The sequence below is a fragment of the Falco peregrinus genome, chromosome 5, assembly GCF_023634155.1.
Source record: "Falco peregrinus isolate bFalPer1 chromosome 5, bFalPer1.pri, whole genome shotgun sequence".
Classification (NCBI taxonomy): domain Eukaryota; kingdom Metazoa; phylum Chordata; class Aves; order Falconiformes; family Falconidae; genus Falco; species Falco peregrinus.
Genome location: NC_073725.1, coordinates 103,717,805 through 103,735,541, shown reverse-complemented (window position 1 = coordinate 103,735,541; position 17,737 = coordinate 103,717,805). Strand labels below are relative to the sequence as shown.

The following is a 17,737-nucleotide window of genomic DNA, read 5'->3' as shown; positions in this document are numbered from 1 at the left end:
ACTAGTCTGGATAAAATTCAGCTCTGAATCTTCAAAATTTCAAAGAATGCAAAGAGATGGGAGTCACATATGTTGGCAAAGAGCAGAGTAAGGGTAAAAGAGACTCTCCCACTATGTTTCTGTTATTGAATGCTTTGAAATGAGGTGGGCAGGACAACCCCTTTGGAAATACTCCTTAGTAATTAATCCTACACTAACCCTCAGCATATTGCTTAAGGACTCAGTGCACAGAAAAGTTTCCTCTTTACTTTCAGTGTTTTCCATTTTGCCTGTTGCTGATCTATTGCTTTCCAACCTGACTGGACATCACGTTGTTCCAGTAACTGAGGGTCTCCCAGTCACTCGGGCTGAATCTGCACGGTGCACAGGACTGTTTCTAAAGATATAGTTAAACTGGGAGAAGGTACTATATTAAAACCTCTTATTTTGGCTTTGTAGTGGTCTGTCCAGTTTATCAGAGATGTTAGCCATCAGGTTCAGAAAAATATTTATGAATTGGTTTGGTATCCAGGTATGGAGACACAGTATCTGATACATACCATATCATATCATATCATATCATATCATATCATATCATATCCCTGATATCATATCCCCCTGATAATGTTGTTGAGCTGCTCTCAACCTGATCCCTGTAGCTCATCACATCTCTTCCGGAGCCTGGAAATGAGCCTGGCTAACTTAACCAGTTCAAACATCACGTTTTTATAAATCCAGCTCATTTGTAGCTGTAATGACCTAAAGGGCATTCACACAAGCAGTTTGGCAAGCAGAGATCATGGGAGAGAGAATTAAGCACATCGAGGTGTGGAAAGAGCACACCTTTTGCTCCATTCAGAAGAAAAGTGCCTACACTGCGAAGCACCTGTATAGTTAAACTAAGGCAAACCCCATAAAGTCAGCTTTAAGTTACACTTCCAGTCAAGAGGCGATGTTCAGCCGTCTATTTCAGTCTTATCCTGGGATCTTTTCCACAGGCACGGAAGGGCTGGATTTGAACACTGTTAGTATTTCGCACACCTGCGGTGGCCTTGAGCAGCACTAACAGCCACTGCTCTGCGGTGTCATCCTCAGCCCAAGCAGTAGCAGCCCCCTCACTGCATTAACCGTTCCCCATCCCGTGGGAGCTACTCCCTCAAGAGCTGACACTGCCACTTTAAAGCAACAGGGAAATAAATTCTTCGTGTATCCAATATAGCCAGTGTTTCATCAACGTGGCTTTTCATTAAAGTCCAGCATGTCACCAACTGTATCACAGCGCTCGCAAAATCAGCAGTGAAGGCCCAGGGGAACCTTCTGAATTTTTCAATATAACATAAAAACTTGATTTTTCTGGCCATGACCTTGTCTCCAAGAGTCATCAAAATTACACCTGAGTGTTGAGGGCGCACTGCCTGCTGGAGGGGACGGAGCGTTTCCTGTGGATCTGAAGATCCTTCCAAGGATGGTGGCTGGCAGAGTCCTTTCACAGTCAGTCCTATAGGCCAAGGTTAGTTCTGTCTGTGCATAAAGAAGAGTTTATATTCACACAGGTGGTATATATATATATATATATGTGTGTGTGTATGTGTAAGTGCATCTGACATGTCTATGTCCTGGGCCTGGTGCTTCTTTTGCACGGCTGCACACCAGACGTGACTTCACACATATCACCAACCCAGAACGGTACGTGCTGCTACACTTGTGGTCAGCAGCCAGCCCTATCTTGTGACTCTGTTTGGCAAAACTCCAGACACGCGCAAAAACCTCAAGAACGTTTCCAAAGGATGTCACGGAGGCAAGGCCATCAGTAGGCTGCGGGGTTGGGATGATAAACATATAGCATTGAAACAGAAAAATGGCCATGCTGAATCTGAGAAAAGCCTGTCTAGCCTGTCTCCAGCAAGGAAGAGAAATACATGCTGAGAAAGAGCATACATGCGGTCCTCCTTTCCTTGTGACACCTTCCCCACCTTCAGCACATCGTTAGGCTGGTGTATTGTTGATCATATGAGAGGAAGGTTCGAATTTATGCTCATTCTGCAAAATCCCTATTGCAGATCCTTGGGAGTATAAGTATTCATACACATACCGAGCAGACACAGAGCAGAATCACCATCAAACTCGTGGCTTCTTTGGGAATTAGAGAGTATGTCAACTAACTTCTTTCTTCAGCCAAATTTAAAAGTAAGCAAAGCACCCATCTTCCAAAAAAACCCATGCCATCTTTTACTCTTTTATGTGTCATCTTGGACCCAAATATCTGCGGCTTTAATACCAACCAACATATTGATCATGTGGTCCAGTACTCTTGATCTTGAGAGAGCATCAGCTAACCTCTCGTGCCAAGGTATTTCGTCTTGAACAAGCAATCATTAGGCACAAGAACTCACCTAGCTGTTAACTCAGGCTTCAGTTTTAGGGCAGCTAATTGCCTGAGGTTGCCGTGATAGTCCTTGGAAGGGCACTTCCAGACCATTGTTTGGATTAGAGGCGTTCCGGGGGTTGTTTCTCTCACTTGCCATACTCTTAAAAGAACGCCCAGGACAATTACGCTTCTTCTAAGTTAAATACCTCAGCTAGGTGTCTAAAGTTACTTGGCATATATGTGGGTCGTTGTAAGTGTTTGGTAAGAAGCAAAACTATTACAGTGCTGTCAGTGCATAACCTTGCCTAGGATTCGTGAAGGTGCATTCCTCAAATCTTCACCACCTGGAGTGACCACTAACAAAGAAAATCCCATTCCTGCTTGTTTGCATCATAAGCTTATACTTGCATTGGTGTGGATGTGTTATTTTACTAGTCTAACTCCAGAGACCTCAGCAGAAATTAATTTTGCTGACACAATGTCATAACCAGTGAGGGACTCCATGTACCAGTAGGCAGTAACGCCGCTGCGTAGCCAGATGCACACGCACGTTGCCAAATGTGAGTCTTTACTGCTGTTCACTCGTGGATGACTTTGACTTTAACCTTGTGTTATTCTGCTAATATCATAATAACTTTGTCATGTATCATCTGTGATCTGAAATGTCAGGGAGTGCTTCAGAAGGGATTAATATCAGCAGAATCAGGGAACATAGGTGACAGCCTAGCTGCGAGTGTTAGCTGTGAACACGACAGGGCCATAAAACAGACCAACACTAATTGCATATTTTCTGACTTAAGTAGCAATCACTTAATTAAAGACAGCTACCAAAGATCAGAGCAGAACCTTGGTATCAATGTGCTTTAGTGCTATTGAAACGAAAGATGTTATGCTTTCTTCTGCCAGTGGTTTTGAGCCTGGGCTGCTGAATGCTTTTGTGTTTCTTTCCCAGGAGACAAGTGAGCAATGGTTTTCCTTAGCCAATGCATGCACATTTTGCTGTTTTTATTTACAGGTTCCCCAGAGAATATGCTTATCAAAAAGAGTGCAGCCTAGGCAACTACTGCAAATTGCACCAAGCATTACTTATGCACTGCAGCCTGGAATCAGAGCTGTGGCAGCAAGGAAAGGGCAGTAAAACAACAAAAGTCAGCCCTTCTGAGAGCTAGAAATGGCTTTTTCCTATCAAAATCCTTAACTGAGACCTTTTAAGAAATTAATTTGAGAACGAGATAAAGGCAAAGTACAATTAAGTTGTGATGTTGCATGTGGATGGATAGCTGATGGCATTTCAGACTAGCACACCCACTCCCTGATCCCAGGAGCAGCTTAAACACTTCCTCTTCAAAAGAAATGTTTTAAATATAGGACAGATCTTTCTCTGGTGTCAGCTGACATTTCTCAACTATTTAACTTCCGTACTGATTCCCATCAGCTCATGATTTGGCCCTCTGTGTTATCTCTCTTGCTCTAACTGCTTGCTTTCCTCTCCCACAGGTTTTTGCAGCGAAAGTGCTCAATTTTGTTCTCCCAAACCTGTCGCTGGGATCGATAGATCCAAATGCAATTTCCCGGAACAAGAAGGAGGTGAGACCCTTAATGCCATTTAAAGTCACTGCATAGTTGGTTATCTTGTCCCAGTCCTGCTGTTTCTTTTTAAAAAAAACAAATCAGTGTTCTGCTAAAGCCTGAGGGCAAAATCTCTGCTGATGTAAAAAGGTGAAACATCTCTGTGAAGTCAGTGGAACTGACTGCACATAGCAGAGAACTGGGAAACCAGCAGTTCTTCCCCTCGGTGAGCCTTGCACCCACAGCCACTCTGGGTACAAGAGGTATCAGAGACCTGTGCTATGGTTGCAGTACAAAGCCCATGGGAACCGTGTTTGTCTCTGCTGCACAAACACCACTCATGACAGCAACAAACACCAGCTATACAGGTTGCAAACACACTGCTAAAGTCAGCTCTTCCAGTCCTGCTCTTTGCAGTGAAACCGTGCAAAACTCTATGGTCCTGGAGATTTGTTTTCCTGCGTACAGACCAGGATCGTGTTGTGCCAAATGCATTCAAACAGCGGAAGAGAGCGTGCTTGCCCCAAAGACCTTGCTACAAGGTCTCCTGGATCACGCACCAACTCTGCTACAGCCTTTCCAAACAAACAATGTATTGTTCTTGCTGCACCCAAGAATAAAACTTAAACGAGCTGCAACTGAAGCAGCCCCCGTAACAACCCGGTTCCAGCTCCACCAGCACAACTGTGCATGGAACTGTTCTGGGGTGAAGGTTTTGTAGTGTCACCATAGCTTGGGACTCTTCTCCCATTCATACCCGCTCCTAGTAATAACAGCTGCAGGCTATTCATGCCATCCCTAGCAAAAGCAGATGTTGCTGCAAGTGCTGCAACAACACACTGCAAGGATTTTTCCTTCTCGCAGTTGTGGGAGGAGGGAAAGGAGGGAAACGTGATTTGTAAGTGAACAAAGGTGCCTTGGCTGGACCCAGAACTTGGTGCATTTCAGAAATCAACTAGAATGCTAGAAAATGGCACCCAAGGGTGTCTCAAAAGCAGGAGGTCTTTGATGATGTGCCTGTCAGTTGTTCCTGTGCTGCCATGTCAGCTCACATCTCACTGACAGATACTGTCATTTTTTTCTGCTATTCACACAACGGTTCATATCTTAAGTAGACATTAACTCTGGGGAGCTGGCATTAGAGTTGAAGCTGAACGGATCCGGAGCAAAGCGATGTCAGCGGCTATGTGAGTGCCATGCGATCAGCCTCGACATATCCCACCGCTTTGACTCACCCGTTCAGTAAACTGGAAAGCCAAGACTCTCCCAGAACAGCCTCAAGACTTTCAGGTTTTTTCTTGGCTCTGCCAAAGAGTTTGTTTGGTCAAACGACTTTCAGTTCAGTTATCTGTGACAGAGCATAATGTTTCACTGGGTTGAAGGCAGAAAAATTCAAAGAGCTGAGAAAAGAAAGACAGAGTAAATCCTAGGGAACCGTCAGGACTAGCAGGTAGCGAGTTCATGTGCATCCACTGATGCACCGTATGACATATGTTCTTAAGTACCATACGAGGCTGCACAAAATACGTACTTGGGAAGAAGGCCGATCCCAGACAAGCTAGAGAAACCTGTTCTTAATTCCATTCATCTGCCATAACTCGTTACATTTAATTCAGAGAAAAGGTTTAAATTTACAGCCAATTCACTAAAATCGCACAGAGGAAGTTTCTACTTCTGCATTTGTGTTGAGAGGATAAAAGCAAATAGTTATCTGGGGGAGGAGAGGAGTTTGAGAATGTTACTCCCTACTTGAAGAGTGAGCGTGGCTGGGACAGGAGGGTCTTTGCCTGCTCCTGCACTGATCTCCTGTGGCACCTGAACCCTGTGCCGCAGCTGGTCCGTAAGAGTGGCGGTTTTAAATACACTTCCCACAGCTGGAGCCCGTGCTGGAAGATGCTAGTGCTGCACTAAAGAGCTCTACAAGTGAAAAGTGGTGATGTGGGGACATCCTGAATAAGAATGCGTTTAGAAAAGTGTCAGTGAGCTCCCTGGGTTTGGTGCACAATATTGAATGAGCATTTCCATGTTAGAAATCACCACAGCAACCACTGGACATGGCTTCTAATAAATACATTCTATATTATTATATATATTAGTTTTATATATATAATAAATATATGCAATTGTGTTGTCTTTCAAACCAAATATTTACTGCTCTATGATGCTCCAAGCCTCAAGAGCTTTCTCTGAGCATTGTTTTCCCTCTGCTGTTTCCGTTTCCGTGGAGCAAGGGAAAGCCTTTTGCAGTGGATAAAAACGTAGGTCTGCTTCATTAGAGCCTGCTTATAATGGAGTGGCCTTCAAAATGAGACAACAAACCCCTGCGTGCTGTACTGCCTTCACACCTGCACGTGAACACACAGCTGACACGGCAGCTGCGACTGTGATGTGAAGGACTTTCCTGACCACCTCCAAACACCAGGATTTGAGGCTCCAGGCACTCACTGAAGACAACACAGCATCTCGGTCCTCTGGCTGCCTCTAACACACACTCCACCCTCCTTTTGGACTCAAGATGCGCAGCTTCAAAGCACACAATGTGCTGGAGACATCCATTATTTATATGTTAAACATATTCTCCTGCCAGAACAACTTTCTATTCTTTAGAAATATTTTTGGCACATCATCCAAGAATTTCCTGATGAGTTTATGTTCCCAGCAGGCTGTCCTCAGGGTGTAGGGACTGAAACACAGGATGGTATGGAGATGTTTGTTTGATCTGCTTGCTATATCAAATGCAAGAGACACAAAAGAGCAAGAAGCAACCGTAAAAACCCGGTCCTGTTATTCCAAGGAGGAGTAACATCACAGGGTTGGGCATCCCTGTATCCCATTAACCTTTGTTAGCTGCCATTGGTTTCAGTGGAGTAGTCCCCCTGACTTTAGTCTTGTTCCTGCAGTGTCCACATAGGATGAGGCTGCAATTACCTTATAATGAATTTATTTATTATTTGCAAAATGCAAAGAGAAGATGCAGACCTCTAAGCAGGGGGATGTAATGCAGCAGGAGCCCTGATGGTCGCTCCTGTCTTAGAATTGCATAAAGAGAAAAAAGAGCTGCTGTGATGGACTCTGCAGAGCCTTGGCTGGACCATGCTGGGACCAGTTGCAGGCTCTCCTGGGGTCACCCTCACTCGCTTGCCCCTGCTGAGCCCGGCGGGCCTACTGGAGCTCTGGGCTTGCAGGGTTTGCAGTTCACAGCCTGCAGAATACAAAACCCATTCCCCGTCTTTTCCTCTTTCCCCAGCAAGCTGCTGCTTTGCACTCTCCCCATGCATTGAACATTAACTCTAATAAGGATTCCTGTGCATTCACTGGGAACAGGATAGTCCCCCAGCAGTCCTGATCAGTCTGGGTTAGGATTGGGTTATTATTTTTTTCCTCACCCATCATCTACACAAAAATATTTGTTGGCTACTTAGTAATTAAAAAATCCCTGCTCTTTCAGAAAAGAAAAAGAAAAAGAAAGAAACCCATTAGGTCATTCTTTTAGCATTTATTGGGCTAGGGAGGGGGCAACTCACATTAATTCATCAACACTGTTCTACTCCATAGGAAGGGTCAATCCATCTGTCCACCTCTCTTGAGTCCCCTCCCTGCGAAGTCCCTCATTTGCTGCCTTCAATTAAAAAAAAAAAACAACCTAAAAAATAAAAAGGAACCCATCTCAAAGCTGTGTTGCTTTAGCACAGCGCTGTGACATAGATCCAGACAAGTAACTCCCTGATTTACTTACAACAGGCTGAATGAAGCCTGTTGCTGAGTAGCCGGTGCAAGATGGTCATTTTGCTCAAAGTGCTGATGAAAAGCGAACATGTTTGGCTGAAAATATCAGGATATGCCCAGCTGTCAGTTGGAAAGATAGCAACACCACACCAGGCAGTTATGTTTTGGAAGTAAAAGCTGAACTTTTTCCATGAGCAGGTTCATGAGAGGATGCTTCTTTCTAAACACAGGCAGCTTCTTGCCCTTTGGAAGCACTTTGCAGAGCAGGGAAGGTGTGGCAGACAGGCTGAGCAGTCTAGGGGATGGAGGATGCAGGTGGCGGTTTCTGCATTAAGCAGCTGGTTGGGCACTGGGAGGGTCCATGTGGAGCCAAGAGGACCACGTGCTGTTCAGCTTCCTAGGGCCTTTAGCAGGAGCAGAGGATGCTCAGCATGTGTTAAGGGCGGATCCTTTTACCTTAACTGCAACCTAATCTTACAAACATCTTGCAAACAGTGTTTTCCAAACCCCCAGCATGCATAGGGGCTTGCTACTTTGAAAGGGAGACACTATGCATAAGGTCCTAATATTATGAGCTGTGATGTCTTTGTTATTATTATAAGTCTTGGTCTCCCTGCCAAAAACTGCCCCTCACTTCAGAGTAGCCATGATCTTGCAGAGAGGCCAAAACACGATGGCCTCAATCAAATACTAGAAATATCTGCTGCATTCAAGGGTCCTAAATGAGTGCTACAACAACTTGAATGTCTGTGGTCCAACTCCAGCATACAGTAGAGTGGCTCTACAGCTGTCACTCCCCTGACCATCCTCAGCACTGAAGGCTGGGGCTGGAGGATGCCAGTTACTAACAGTCCCAAATTCCCACCCACTCCTTCCCCTTGCTGCACTCAGGGATAGGAGCCATGGGTTTAAGCAGCAGGAGATGGTGGGGACTGGAGGCAAGAAGGTGAATGGGAAAGACCTGTGAGCACCAGCATGCCTCGCTGCCAGCTCCATTTCCAGTGCTTTGGGCTCCAATACATTTAAGATGACAAGGAGGGAAAAATGGCACGACACCTTCTGGCAAATTACTGCCCCCAGCCGGGAAAGCCCCACCATGTGGTGTCCTTCTGCCACCCTGATAATCTCATCTCACAGGGAGATGACTGCAGAGCCCACCCCAGAGGCTTGCTGCCTTCTCGGTGGGCACCAGGCAGGCCACGCTGTCCCGCTACAGCCGTGTCGGTGCCTACGCCTACACAGAGCTACGTGTCCCTGGGGTGGCCTTTGGGGTCACCTCCCACTCGTGGTCCCCTCAGGGCAGGCACCGGCAGCAGCAAGAGGACCTCAGGTTTCTGCAGAGCAAGGGAGAGTCTGAACCGACCCCACTGCCTGCGCGGAGAGGAGGAGACTGGTTTTGGCTAACCTATAAATAACTATCATTTCTATAAACATCTGCCGGGATTGGGAGAAACTGGAGGCTGTGCCAGAGACCAGCCCATAATCAAAGCATTCTGGCAAATACTGAAATGGCAGTGGCTGTGTGGGCCGTCTCCGCGTACAGTATACAAATATTTACTGTAGATTTGCCTGCTGCGGTAACTACTCGTTCCTAGCAACTTTCTGCACTAGCTCTTGTACATTTTTATCCTCTCACAGTCTGGCTGATCAAATTGTTGACTTTTTTTTTTTTGCCTGCCACCTAATAGCATCCTTTGCTGCCTCGTCTGTGCACACTTTGCAGCCGGACAGGACCCCTCAGTGTCACAGTGCTTTGCGGTCCAATGTGTCAGTAGGTGTAGGTCACCGTCCTCACCCCCAGAGAGGGAAGGTGAAAGAGAAAACCATCTGAGCCCTCAGCAGAGAGAATAAGGACCTGGAGAACATCAGCTTTCAAGTAACACAGTCTGAAGAACCCTCTGCAGAAGAGATGTGACATTTGAGTGACAGAAGGACATGGCAGAGGAGAAAAATGCAGGCAGGTGCCCCCATGGGAACAGTCTTTGTCAGACACTGGTGCTTCGCCTGCAGGAAGATCTTTGGCTTGAATATTTTCTAGTGATGAAAGAGAGAAACACACAGCGAGGAGCAAGCCAGGTTGTGTGAGCAGTTCTGGGTAGCCCCAGCAAAGACCTCGACCTTGACTCTGATGGCAGGATATCCTGGCAGAGCAGGACATGACTGTGCGAGCCAAGGGAGGAGACTCCTCACTGCCAGACTGATCTGCTTTGTCTTTTCTGCGTAAAATATTGCTAACCTTAAATTACCTCTTTCTCCCTGCCAGATGGAGTCTTACACATCCGATCCCTTGGTCTACCATGGCGGCATGAAGGTCTCCTTCGTCATCCAGCTGATGAATGCCATCGCCAGAATTGAGCGAGCTCTGCCCAAGCTGACTTTGCCCATCCTGGTGCTACACGGCTCTTCCGACAAGCTCTGCGACATCAAAGGGTCCTATTTACTAATGGACACAGTGCAGAGTCAGGACAAAACCCTCAAGGTCATCTTGCTTTCTTGATTTCTAGGATTGTATCTTGTCAATGTTGGCCCGAGTGTGAGTGACCGTGAGGGGCAGGGAGCCTGCTGAGCCGCAGGGAGCTGGTGATGAAGCGGGGCTGGTGCATCGGTGGGACCGATGGAGCCCCTTACCAGGAGGCAGCCCAGGCGGAGCCCTCCCTGGGCATGGCGTGGTGGCCTTTCACCAGCTACAGCCGGGCTGTGGGCAGGGGGTGGTGGCTAATCCCAAGACCTGACCCAGTGGTGGCTGTGTACCTCTGGGGTCTCCTGGGCATGAAGCAGCTTGGTGTAGAAGTCGGGCGAGGCACATAAGCGGGTGAAGTGCTGACCCTCAAAGCTCTTCAGAACAATGCCAGCTGGGTGAGCACCAACCTTACCTCATGCCCCAGCAAGTAAAGGTACAGGGGGGCCTTTCCAAAGCGCTGCACGACAAAAGCCACTTCACATCTGCTCATTTCAAGAGAGCCACAGCTGATTAACCAATTGTTAGCACATGAATGAGCCTGAAAAAGAGACAGGGAGACCAAGAAAAGCTTTTGTCATTGGAAAAATAACTGGATAGTCTGGGCATAAAAGGAGTAAAATTGCACAAGGCATGATGGGAACATCCCCTATTGTCCTTTAAACTCCAAGGGCATGATAAGTATTTCCTCCTCCTTAGTGGGATAAAAAGCAAGAAATGGATGGGGCTGGGACATCTTCCTGCAGGGCAGCAGGGTGCTGGGGGAACACACGGATGTCAAGCTGCAATGCCAATGCCTTCCTGCTCGCCAAGGGCCACCACCACCAGTGGCATCTCTTTGATTTCATAACCTGCCACATCTAGGAAAAAAAGCCTGACAAGGTGTGGGCAGGACGTGTTGGACCTGTGGGTGTTGACGAGAGGGGACTGAAGGCTGTTCTGTTCATGCGGCTTTTTTTTCCCCTATGCTAATCTCCACTCTCTCCCTGGTTGCAGGTGTATGAGGAAGCCTATCATGCCCTCCACAAAGAGCTGCCCGAGGTTTCTACCTCTGTCTTCACAGAAATACTAACATGGATCGCCCAGAAGGTCTCAGCAGCTGGGGAAAACAGCCATACTTAAGAGCAATTGGTTCTGCAGCTCTTACTGGGGTTTTCTGGGAATAGATGCTTTTCTTAATAGAAGCCTCTCTGAAAAAGATCTAACGTGGAGGGACTCTTGGGATATTTTATCATGCACAGCGTAAGGGTGGGTGGGGGGAGAGGCATTATTTGCTGATGTAAATGGCCATTGCCCTAATCTGGAGAAGAATTGATAGCTGTGGGAGCAGCCGTCAAAGTTTTCCAGGTTGGGTGACTTTACTGAAATGCCCCTCACCCACCAAACTTCCCCCACCACTTCTGCTTCTCTGCTTTCACTGGGGTGACAGGGGTGTATTTATACTGCAATAATTTTTGGTATGTTAAATAAGTCAGTATCTTCCACTTCATGGTTTTGATTCCAGGTGCATATTGTCCCTTCCCTGTCCCCACCATCCAGTACCTTAAAAGCCCTGGTCCTTGTGAGGAGAGCCATAACGAAGGTGCTGGGTAACGAGCAGAGGCTAAAGATGGAGCTGACAGCTCCCTGAAGGTGAAGGGCTGGTTTTCAAGTTCAGATTCCTCTGGATACTGCTTTTATAAGCAGGCCAGGCCAGGGGAGAGCATCAAAACAGCCTCCGCTGCCGCTCTGCATGTCCTCTGCAAGTTTGTGCCTGGGGAAAGCGTTTTGAACAGCTCTTTAATTTTCATCATCAGAGCAGGATCCCAGAGGGGAGAGGAGGAATGTGGAATCAAACCCACTTAGCACATTGAAACACCATGCTTTTCCAAATGCCAAACCTCATCTCCTCTGCAAAATGAACTATTCTGTAAATATTCCTAGGGGCTGCTTTTTTTTCCTTCCTTCCTTTTTTTTTTTTCTTTCCTTTTTTTCTTTTTGAATTAATCACTTGCGCTACTGAAATCGAAAAAGCAAAGTCAAAGTTATAAGAGAATATAGTAATATAATATATGATGTATATAGAGGTGGCTGGGAGCCAGGGAAGAAATAGGAGGAGAGTCTAAAGAAGGGGTTAATTTTTCACTCTCTTGGCAAGGAATAATGTTGTCCTCCCAGGATCCAGTCCTCTCACCATAACTTTACAGCCATAATCTGTTGTTTTCCTTCATCAGTTGGAAAATGTCCTGAAAATAATGCTAGCGAGAAGCACAGAGCATCTGGTGGGTGGGGATTAGCAGTGGGTGTCCTCATGGTCCACTGGTTTAGCAGGAGACCCACAGCGCGAATGGAGATGCCATCCAAGCTTGTCCCAATCTCCTCCTAATCAGCACAGCCACCTCTGGGGCAGAGGGACTGAGCTCACCCCTTTAGGCAACGTGGGGAGCTAAAAGCAGAGTGTAAGGGTGCAGTCATCCATCCAACATCCCCCTTGCTGCCCTGGGGGCATCCAGGGGCACTGGTGTACAAGCTGCTGTAGCAGAGCTTGCGGACTGGTCCGGTGGTACAGACAAGCCAAAGCCTAGAGCTGCCGGGGTCTCTGGCAGCAGCAGCGTGAAAGGAAAGTCTTTAGACCCAGCTATGGAGCAGAGGCATCGTATCAGCACGGCAAAAAGCTGTGTAGTGATCACAGCATGGCTGTGCAGGTCAGTTTGTCCAGGGTGATGGCTCTGTAAATACACTTCTTGGCACTAGCCAAAGGGAAGGGGTTCAGCCTGTGCCTCTCCCTCCAATTTTGCAAGCAGAAAATGCCTGCAAGTGTTGCACTATGAGAGAGCGGGGCACGTCCCCCGGTGACACACCAGACCCCTTATTGCCCTCCCTGGCAGCAGCAGGAACCATCGCTATGTCCTGAGCTGCTGCCCCCCGGGCTGGATCCCACCTGCAACAGTCACGGGGGGGTCACCCACATCTCCTCCCTTTGCCTTTGAAACCAGTTCTGGTAAGATTCAGGAAAGGGACCTCTGTGCAATAACAGTCTGAATCGGGGCCAGGTCCCAGCAGCGTGGATAGATGAAGGATGCGTGGATGCAGGTTATATCCTTGTAATTGCCCTAAGGGGTCCAAGTCAGGAAAGCTCTTTTATACAGGTTGATCCAGGCACTTTCACACTTGTATTTTCTTGCTTGTGAAGAGAGGAAGGAGCTGTAGTTCTCCCAGCAATGACAGCTTTTAATTCAAAATTATTCCAGCCCAATCAGCTGTTCTCACCAACCCCTGCTAAACTTGTGGTGAAACTTGCCATGGGAAAGAGGTGATGCGCAGGTCGCCTGCTCTGCATCTTCCAGCAGCCTCGCTTGTTGCAACTTTTTTTCCCCAAGCAAGATCCCTCCTTGCCAGATGCTGCTAGGCAAAGACAGCAAGAAGAGATACTACAGCGGTGATAAATCTCACCTGCTTCTTCAGCTGGAAGGAGAATCAAGTAGGCGTGATCCAGTGGTGACAGACATTGCGGGGGTAGCAGCAAGATGATGACTTAAGGATGGGATTTTTAAAAGCACTTTTCCCGAGGAAGTCAGGAGGAGTAAATCAATGCCCACATTCTTTACATCCCTTTCAAACTGACAAGCACTTTGCGGGGGGAGAGGGAAATGACCCTCCAGCAGGAAGGTCAGAGACCGTCTGCTCCCTCCAACCTGGCTTCAGGCAGAGGAAAGTCTGTGGTCAGTGCCTTTGCTAAAATGTGCTCTTTCACCCAAGAAACATCTCCAGCTCAGCAGAAATAAAAGGAAACCAATTACATTGATCTGCAGAAGACTTGTCCCTCTGACTAGCTTAAGCTCAGCGATGGCACATGGCCTGGGGAAGCTGCATTTGAAAATCAGGTTAACAAACAACAAGTTGAAAGAACCACAACAACAAAAAAGCAAGCCAAGTAAGTCCCAAGCCATGGCACAGCAGAGTTATTGCCACCCTCAGCCGGTTTTGTGAAGAGTTATCTTCTGAGGAAATTAACACAGGGAAACCTACCCCAAACAAGCCCCGAAGGCTGCCAGCCCCCGCAGCGCGCACCCCCAGGGCTGCTGAGCCCAGAGGGAGCAGCCCCTTCGCAGCTGGGGATGTAAGTGCAGAGGGAAGGAGCGAGGAGCAAATCAGCCTTCGTGAGCTGAGATGCTGATTTGCACCAGCTGCAGCTCAGCCCGTGCATTTCAGCTCACACTGATGTTGCTGATCCCTTACTACTGCCTGTAAGCTACTTTACATTGACCCAGTTAGGTTTCACTGTGCCCCGGAGGAATTCTTCCTTTACTGACCAGATTAGTCATGAGCAGACCCACTGCCAAGGGAAATGTAATTACACTCTGTTTTCAAATGGCAGGTACCATTTGCAGGGAGCACAGCTGGCCTTACGAATGTTGCTGTGCAGAGCCACACCAGAGACCGGTCTGCCTTTGAGAATAGGTGGCACTCACGACTGAGCAATAGCAACGTGTAACTACTGTATATATCACCACCTGTAGCACTGAGAGACCATTCCCCACTGCCTAACCCATCACGTTTTCTATTTAGCCTGTTCTTTTTATACCACTCACCTTATAGCACATGGCCAGCACAAACCCATTGAGATTGCATTTACTTTTCCAAGTAATTTCGGAGCTCGTCTCTCTTGTTCCGTTGTGTTCCAGTTCAATAAAATACATTTATATATATACATATATAAAAACATATATACATACACATGTATTTTCGGTGGGAAAAAACATATACAAGTTTAGGATTCTTAAAGGAATACAATGTATATTGCAACTAATAATAAAGTTATGTTTTCTGAACAGAGTGTGTTTGAGAGCATCATTGGGGACTGCGGTCCCTCCAGAGGTGCGAAGGACGAGGTGAAGAGATGTTGAATTGCCGTTCAGCTTGTGGAGGAGGGGGCTGAGCCCACGGGCACTGCCACATTGCTGCTGTGGCCGGCACCTGCTTCCCAGCTACTGCTGACCGGGGTCTGGGGGTAGCCCAGTCTCATGGAGGCCTGAGGTTCCCTTTCTGCTTCAAGGTCAGCTTTCCAAAGAGCCCTGAGATCCACAGCCTCACACCACTATTTGCTATAGCCCAGAGCAGCACAATAAAAAAATTAGCTTGGGGTACTGTGGGTATAAGATGTCTTTGTATCTTTCTTTGACCTAGCAGGGCTCTCTGTCTGGGTCATCCCAAGAAAAGCTAGCTCTACCCTCCCCAGAGTCAAAGCTCTTTTTTTTTTTTCAATTGTAGGTGAGGTGCTAATTTAAAAAATAAAAAATAATTTAAATTCCCTGGCCCAAGTGCTTCCCCTACCCCAGACAAACAGCAGTGCGAAGCTGATGAAGAAGCCCCAAGTACCAGGCAAGCTCAGCCTGCTTCCAGATCTGGTTCCCACGCTTTTGCAAGCCCGTTAAAATACTATGTTGGTCCTGAACCGTACCCAATCCAAACAGGAAGCATCTGCACCCTGGCCAGAGCGGCAGCCTTTTAAACCTTACCTTTTGCCACCAACTGTGCCTGCAGAGAGGGCTGGGCAGTGGGGTTTGCTGCTTCCTCAGCTCCCAGGCAGTGCCCAGGGCTGTTAAAGCCCCGGCTTGTCCCAGCCCAGGGTGCCCCATCTGCAGGGACAGGGACGGGGCTGGGGCACAGCCCGGCCGCAGGGCCCCCTGCTGCCCCGCTCCCCAGGCAGGCTCCAGGACAAGCCGCTGCATCCGTGACTCTTGCACCCCAAAACAGGTGACTGCTGTGGCCAGGGATGGGTGGGACAGTGTGTCCCTGTGCCAGCCCTCCAGCTGGAGACGTCAGCAGCGCCAGACCCCACCTGCAACCTCTGGCAACTCATTTCATCCTCCTCACACCTCAAATTGCTAAATCAAAGCAATAATATTCTCTTTCTGCAGCCCCACACAGGCTGTAGGCCTGGTCACACCCCAGCTTGCCAGGTCAGAAGCTCTGGCTGACGACTTTGATGGATGTCAACATGGAGCTAGGACTTTTTGCCAAGCCAGTGGGCACACCACGATAGTAAGCAACATTATTATTAATAAGATTTGCTGTAATACCAGCAAGTCCTCGGCTCTTTTCCCTAGTATTTTAGTGACTCATTAAGCTCCTCACAGCGCTGAGGGCTGCTGGAGGGTGCAGGCCATGGTGCTGGGACAGGGACTGAGCCCAGGATGGAGGGGACGGTCCTGTGCAAGGCTGGGAGCAGCACCGGCATGAAGGAGCCTTTCTGGCAGTGCAGTTTTCCTGGTGTCACCACCTGGTGCGTGGCGAGCTGTCACAGCCACGGGCGACCTTTTTTCAGCATGTGCTTCTAGTCTGATCCTGCGAGTCTGTGGGAACCCTGAAGGTTTTTGCCTTTTTCTCTTCCCTGAGCTGTGCTCCATCATGTGCTATCCAAAGCTGGCTCCTGGGGTGTGTAAGGCGGGGATCAGCCCATGGTGAAGCCGTGTGGAGCCAGAGGAGTGCCATGGCGGGGGGTGGGGGGGGAAGAGAGCTTTTGTGGAGCCCACCCCAGCCACGGCAGCAGGGCTGGCCGGGACAAGCAACCATCGGGGCAAGGCATGGGAGGTGTCACACTCGGTCACATTGCTGCAGGGACTGCACCTCTGTCAGACCTCCAGGACCACACAGCCCATCACCCGGGCCAGGCTCTGGTGCTGGAGAAGAGCCAAATGCTCTAACTTCGGTGAGCAGTGAGGAATTTTAATTCAGAAGGTCTGCTCAGCATATAAACCAGCAGCGCTTCGGTTGCATTTGCTGCTGGCAGACGGTTAAGCATGGGATTTATAGCCCATCAGAGGGTGGAGACGTGGGTTTGTCATTCACTTCAGAGCTGCTGGTGGGGGCAAGCAGGCTGCCGGTGTCCCTGCCCAGCCTCGGGCAGATCCCAGCACAGGGAAAGGGGGATGGAGCCAACAGGGTGGTGCAGGTGTCACCGTACCACCAGAGACCACCACTACCGCACACCGTGCCGGCAGCCTGGCTGCCTGCTGCTGCTGCTCCTGCTCACTCCAGGCTCTCTAAAGCGGGGATTTTGGGTGACCGTTTGCTCTTCTCTCCTCATACCAGCACAAGCCTCCCTCGCACGCAGAAACAGGGCAATGCTCTCCCAGCTAGTCAGCCTGGGACGCTCTCTTTCTCCAAAAGCTGCGGATGCGGAGCTCCCACTCACCTTCCCGCTGCTCTGCCAGCAACTCCCCTGTTAAACTGAACAGCCGTGTCTCTGAGCAATGACCGCAGAGCCCACATCTCCCAAACGGAGTAAGCCAAACAACTGACCTTCCCGTGGCCACTGCTCCTCGGGAGAAATGGGATTCATTTCCCTTCCCTCCAGAGGAAACTCTTCAGTGTATGGAAATATTCCAGGAATTCAGATGAAAAACAGTTCCTGAGAGATCAGTTAAGAGTAGACGGATCGCATGATACGTGCTGCTGTCTAACCAGAGGAAACTTGGCAAAGAAAGCTGCTTGGGCTGGTGAGGGGGGAGCTGAGGAGAGGGCAAGATGTCCAGCATGGAAAACACTTGTCTCGTAAGAAAACACACAAGGATGAGAACGGCAGAGGGGAAGCAACAACAGCTCAGGTGCAAAGGATGAGCAGTACCTGCCCTGCATCAGTTTAGGAAGGGTCC

The 17,737-nt window shown here is 48.4% G+C and overlaps 1 protein-coding gene across 5 annotated transcripts in view; it reads left to right on the top strand.

Annotated features, from left to right (window-relative positions):
• Positions 1–14,911, top strand: part of MGLL (monoglyceride lipase) — a 107,333-nt gene extending 92,422 nt beyond the window's left edge. For all 5 annotated transcript variants that reach the window (XM_027794124.2, XM_027794129.2, XM_027794126.2 and 2 more), the window contains 3 exons: positions 3,845–3,934; positions 9,906–10,121; positions 11,097–14,911. In XM_027794124.2, the coding sequence (XP_027649925.1) occupies positions 3,845–3,934; positions 9,906–10,121; positions 11,097–11,222 (432 nt within the window). In that variant the 3' untranslated portion in view covers positions 11,223–14,911. The remainder of the gene's footprint in view (positions 1–3,844; positions 3,935–9,905; positions 10,122–11,096) is intronic.
• The last annotated feature ends 2,826 nt before the right edge of the window (positions 14,912–17,737 follow it).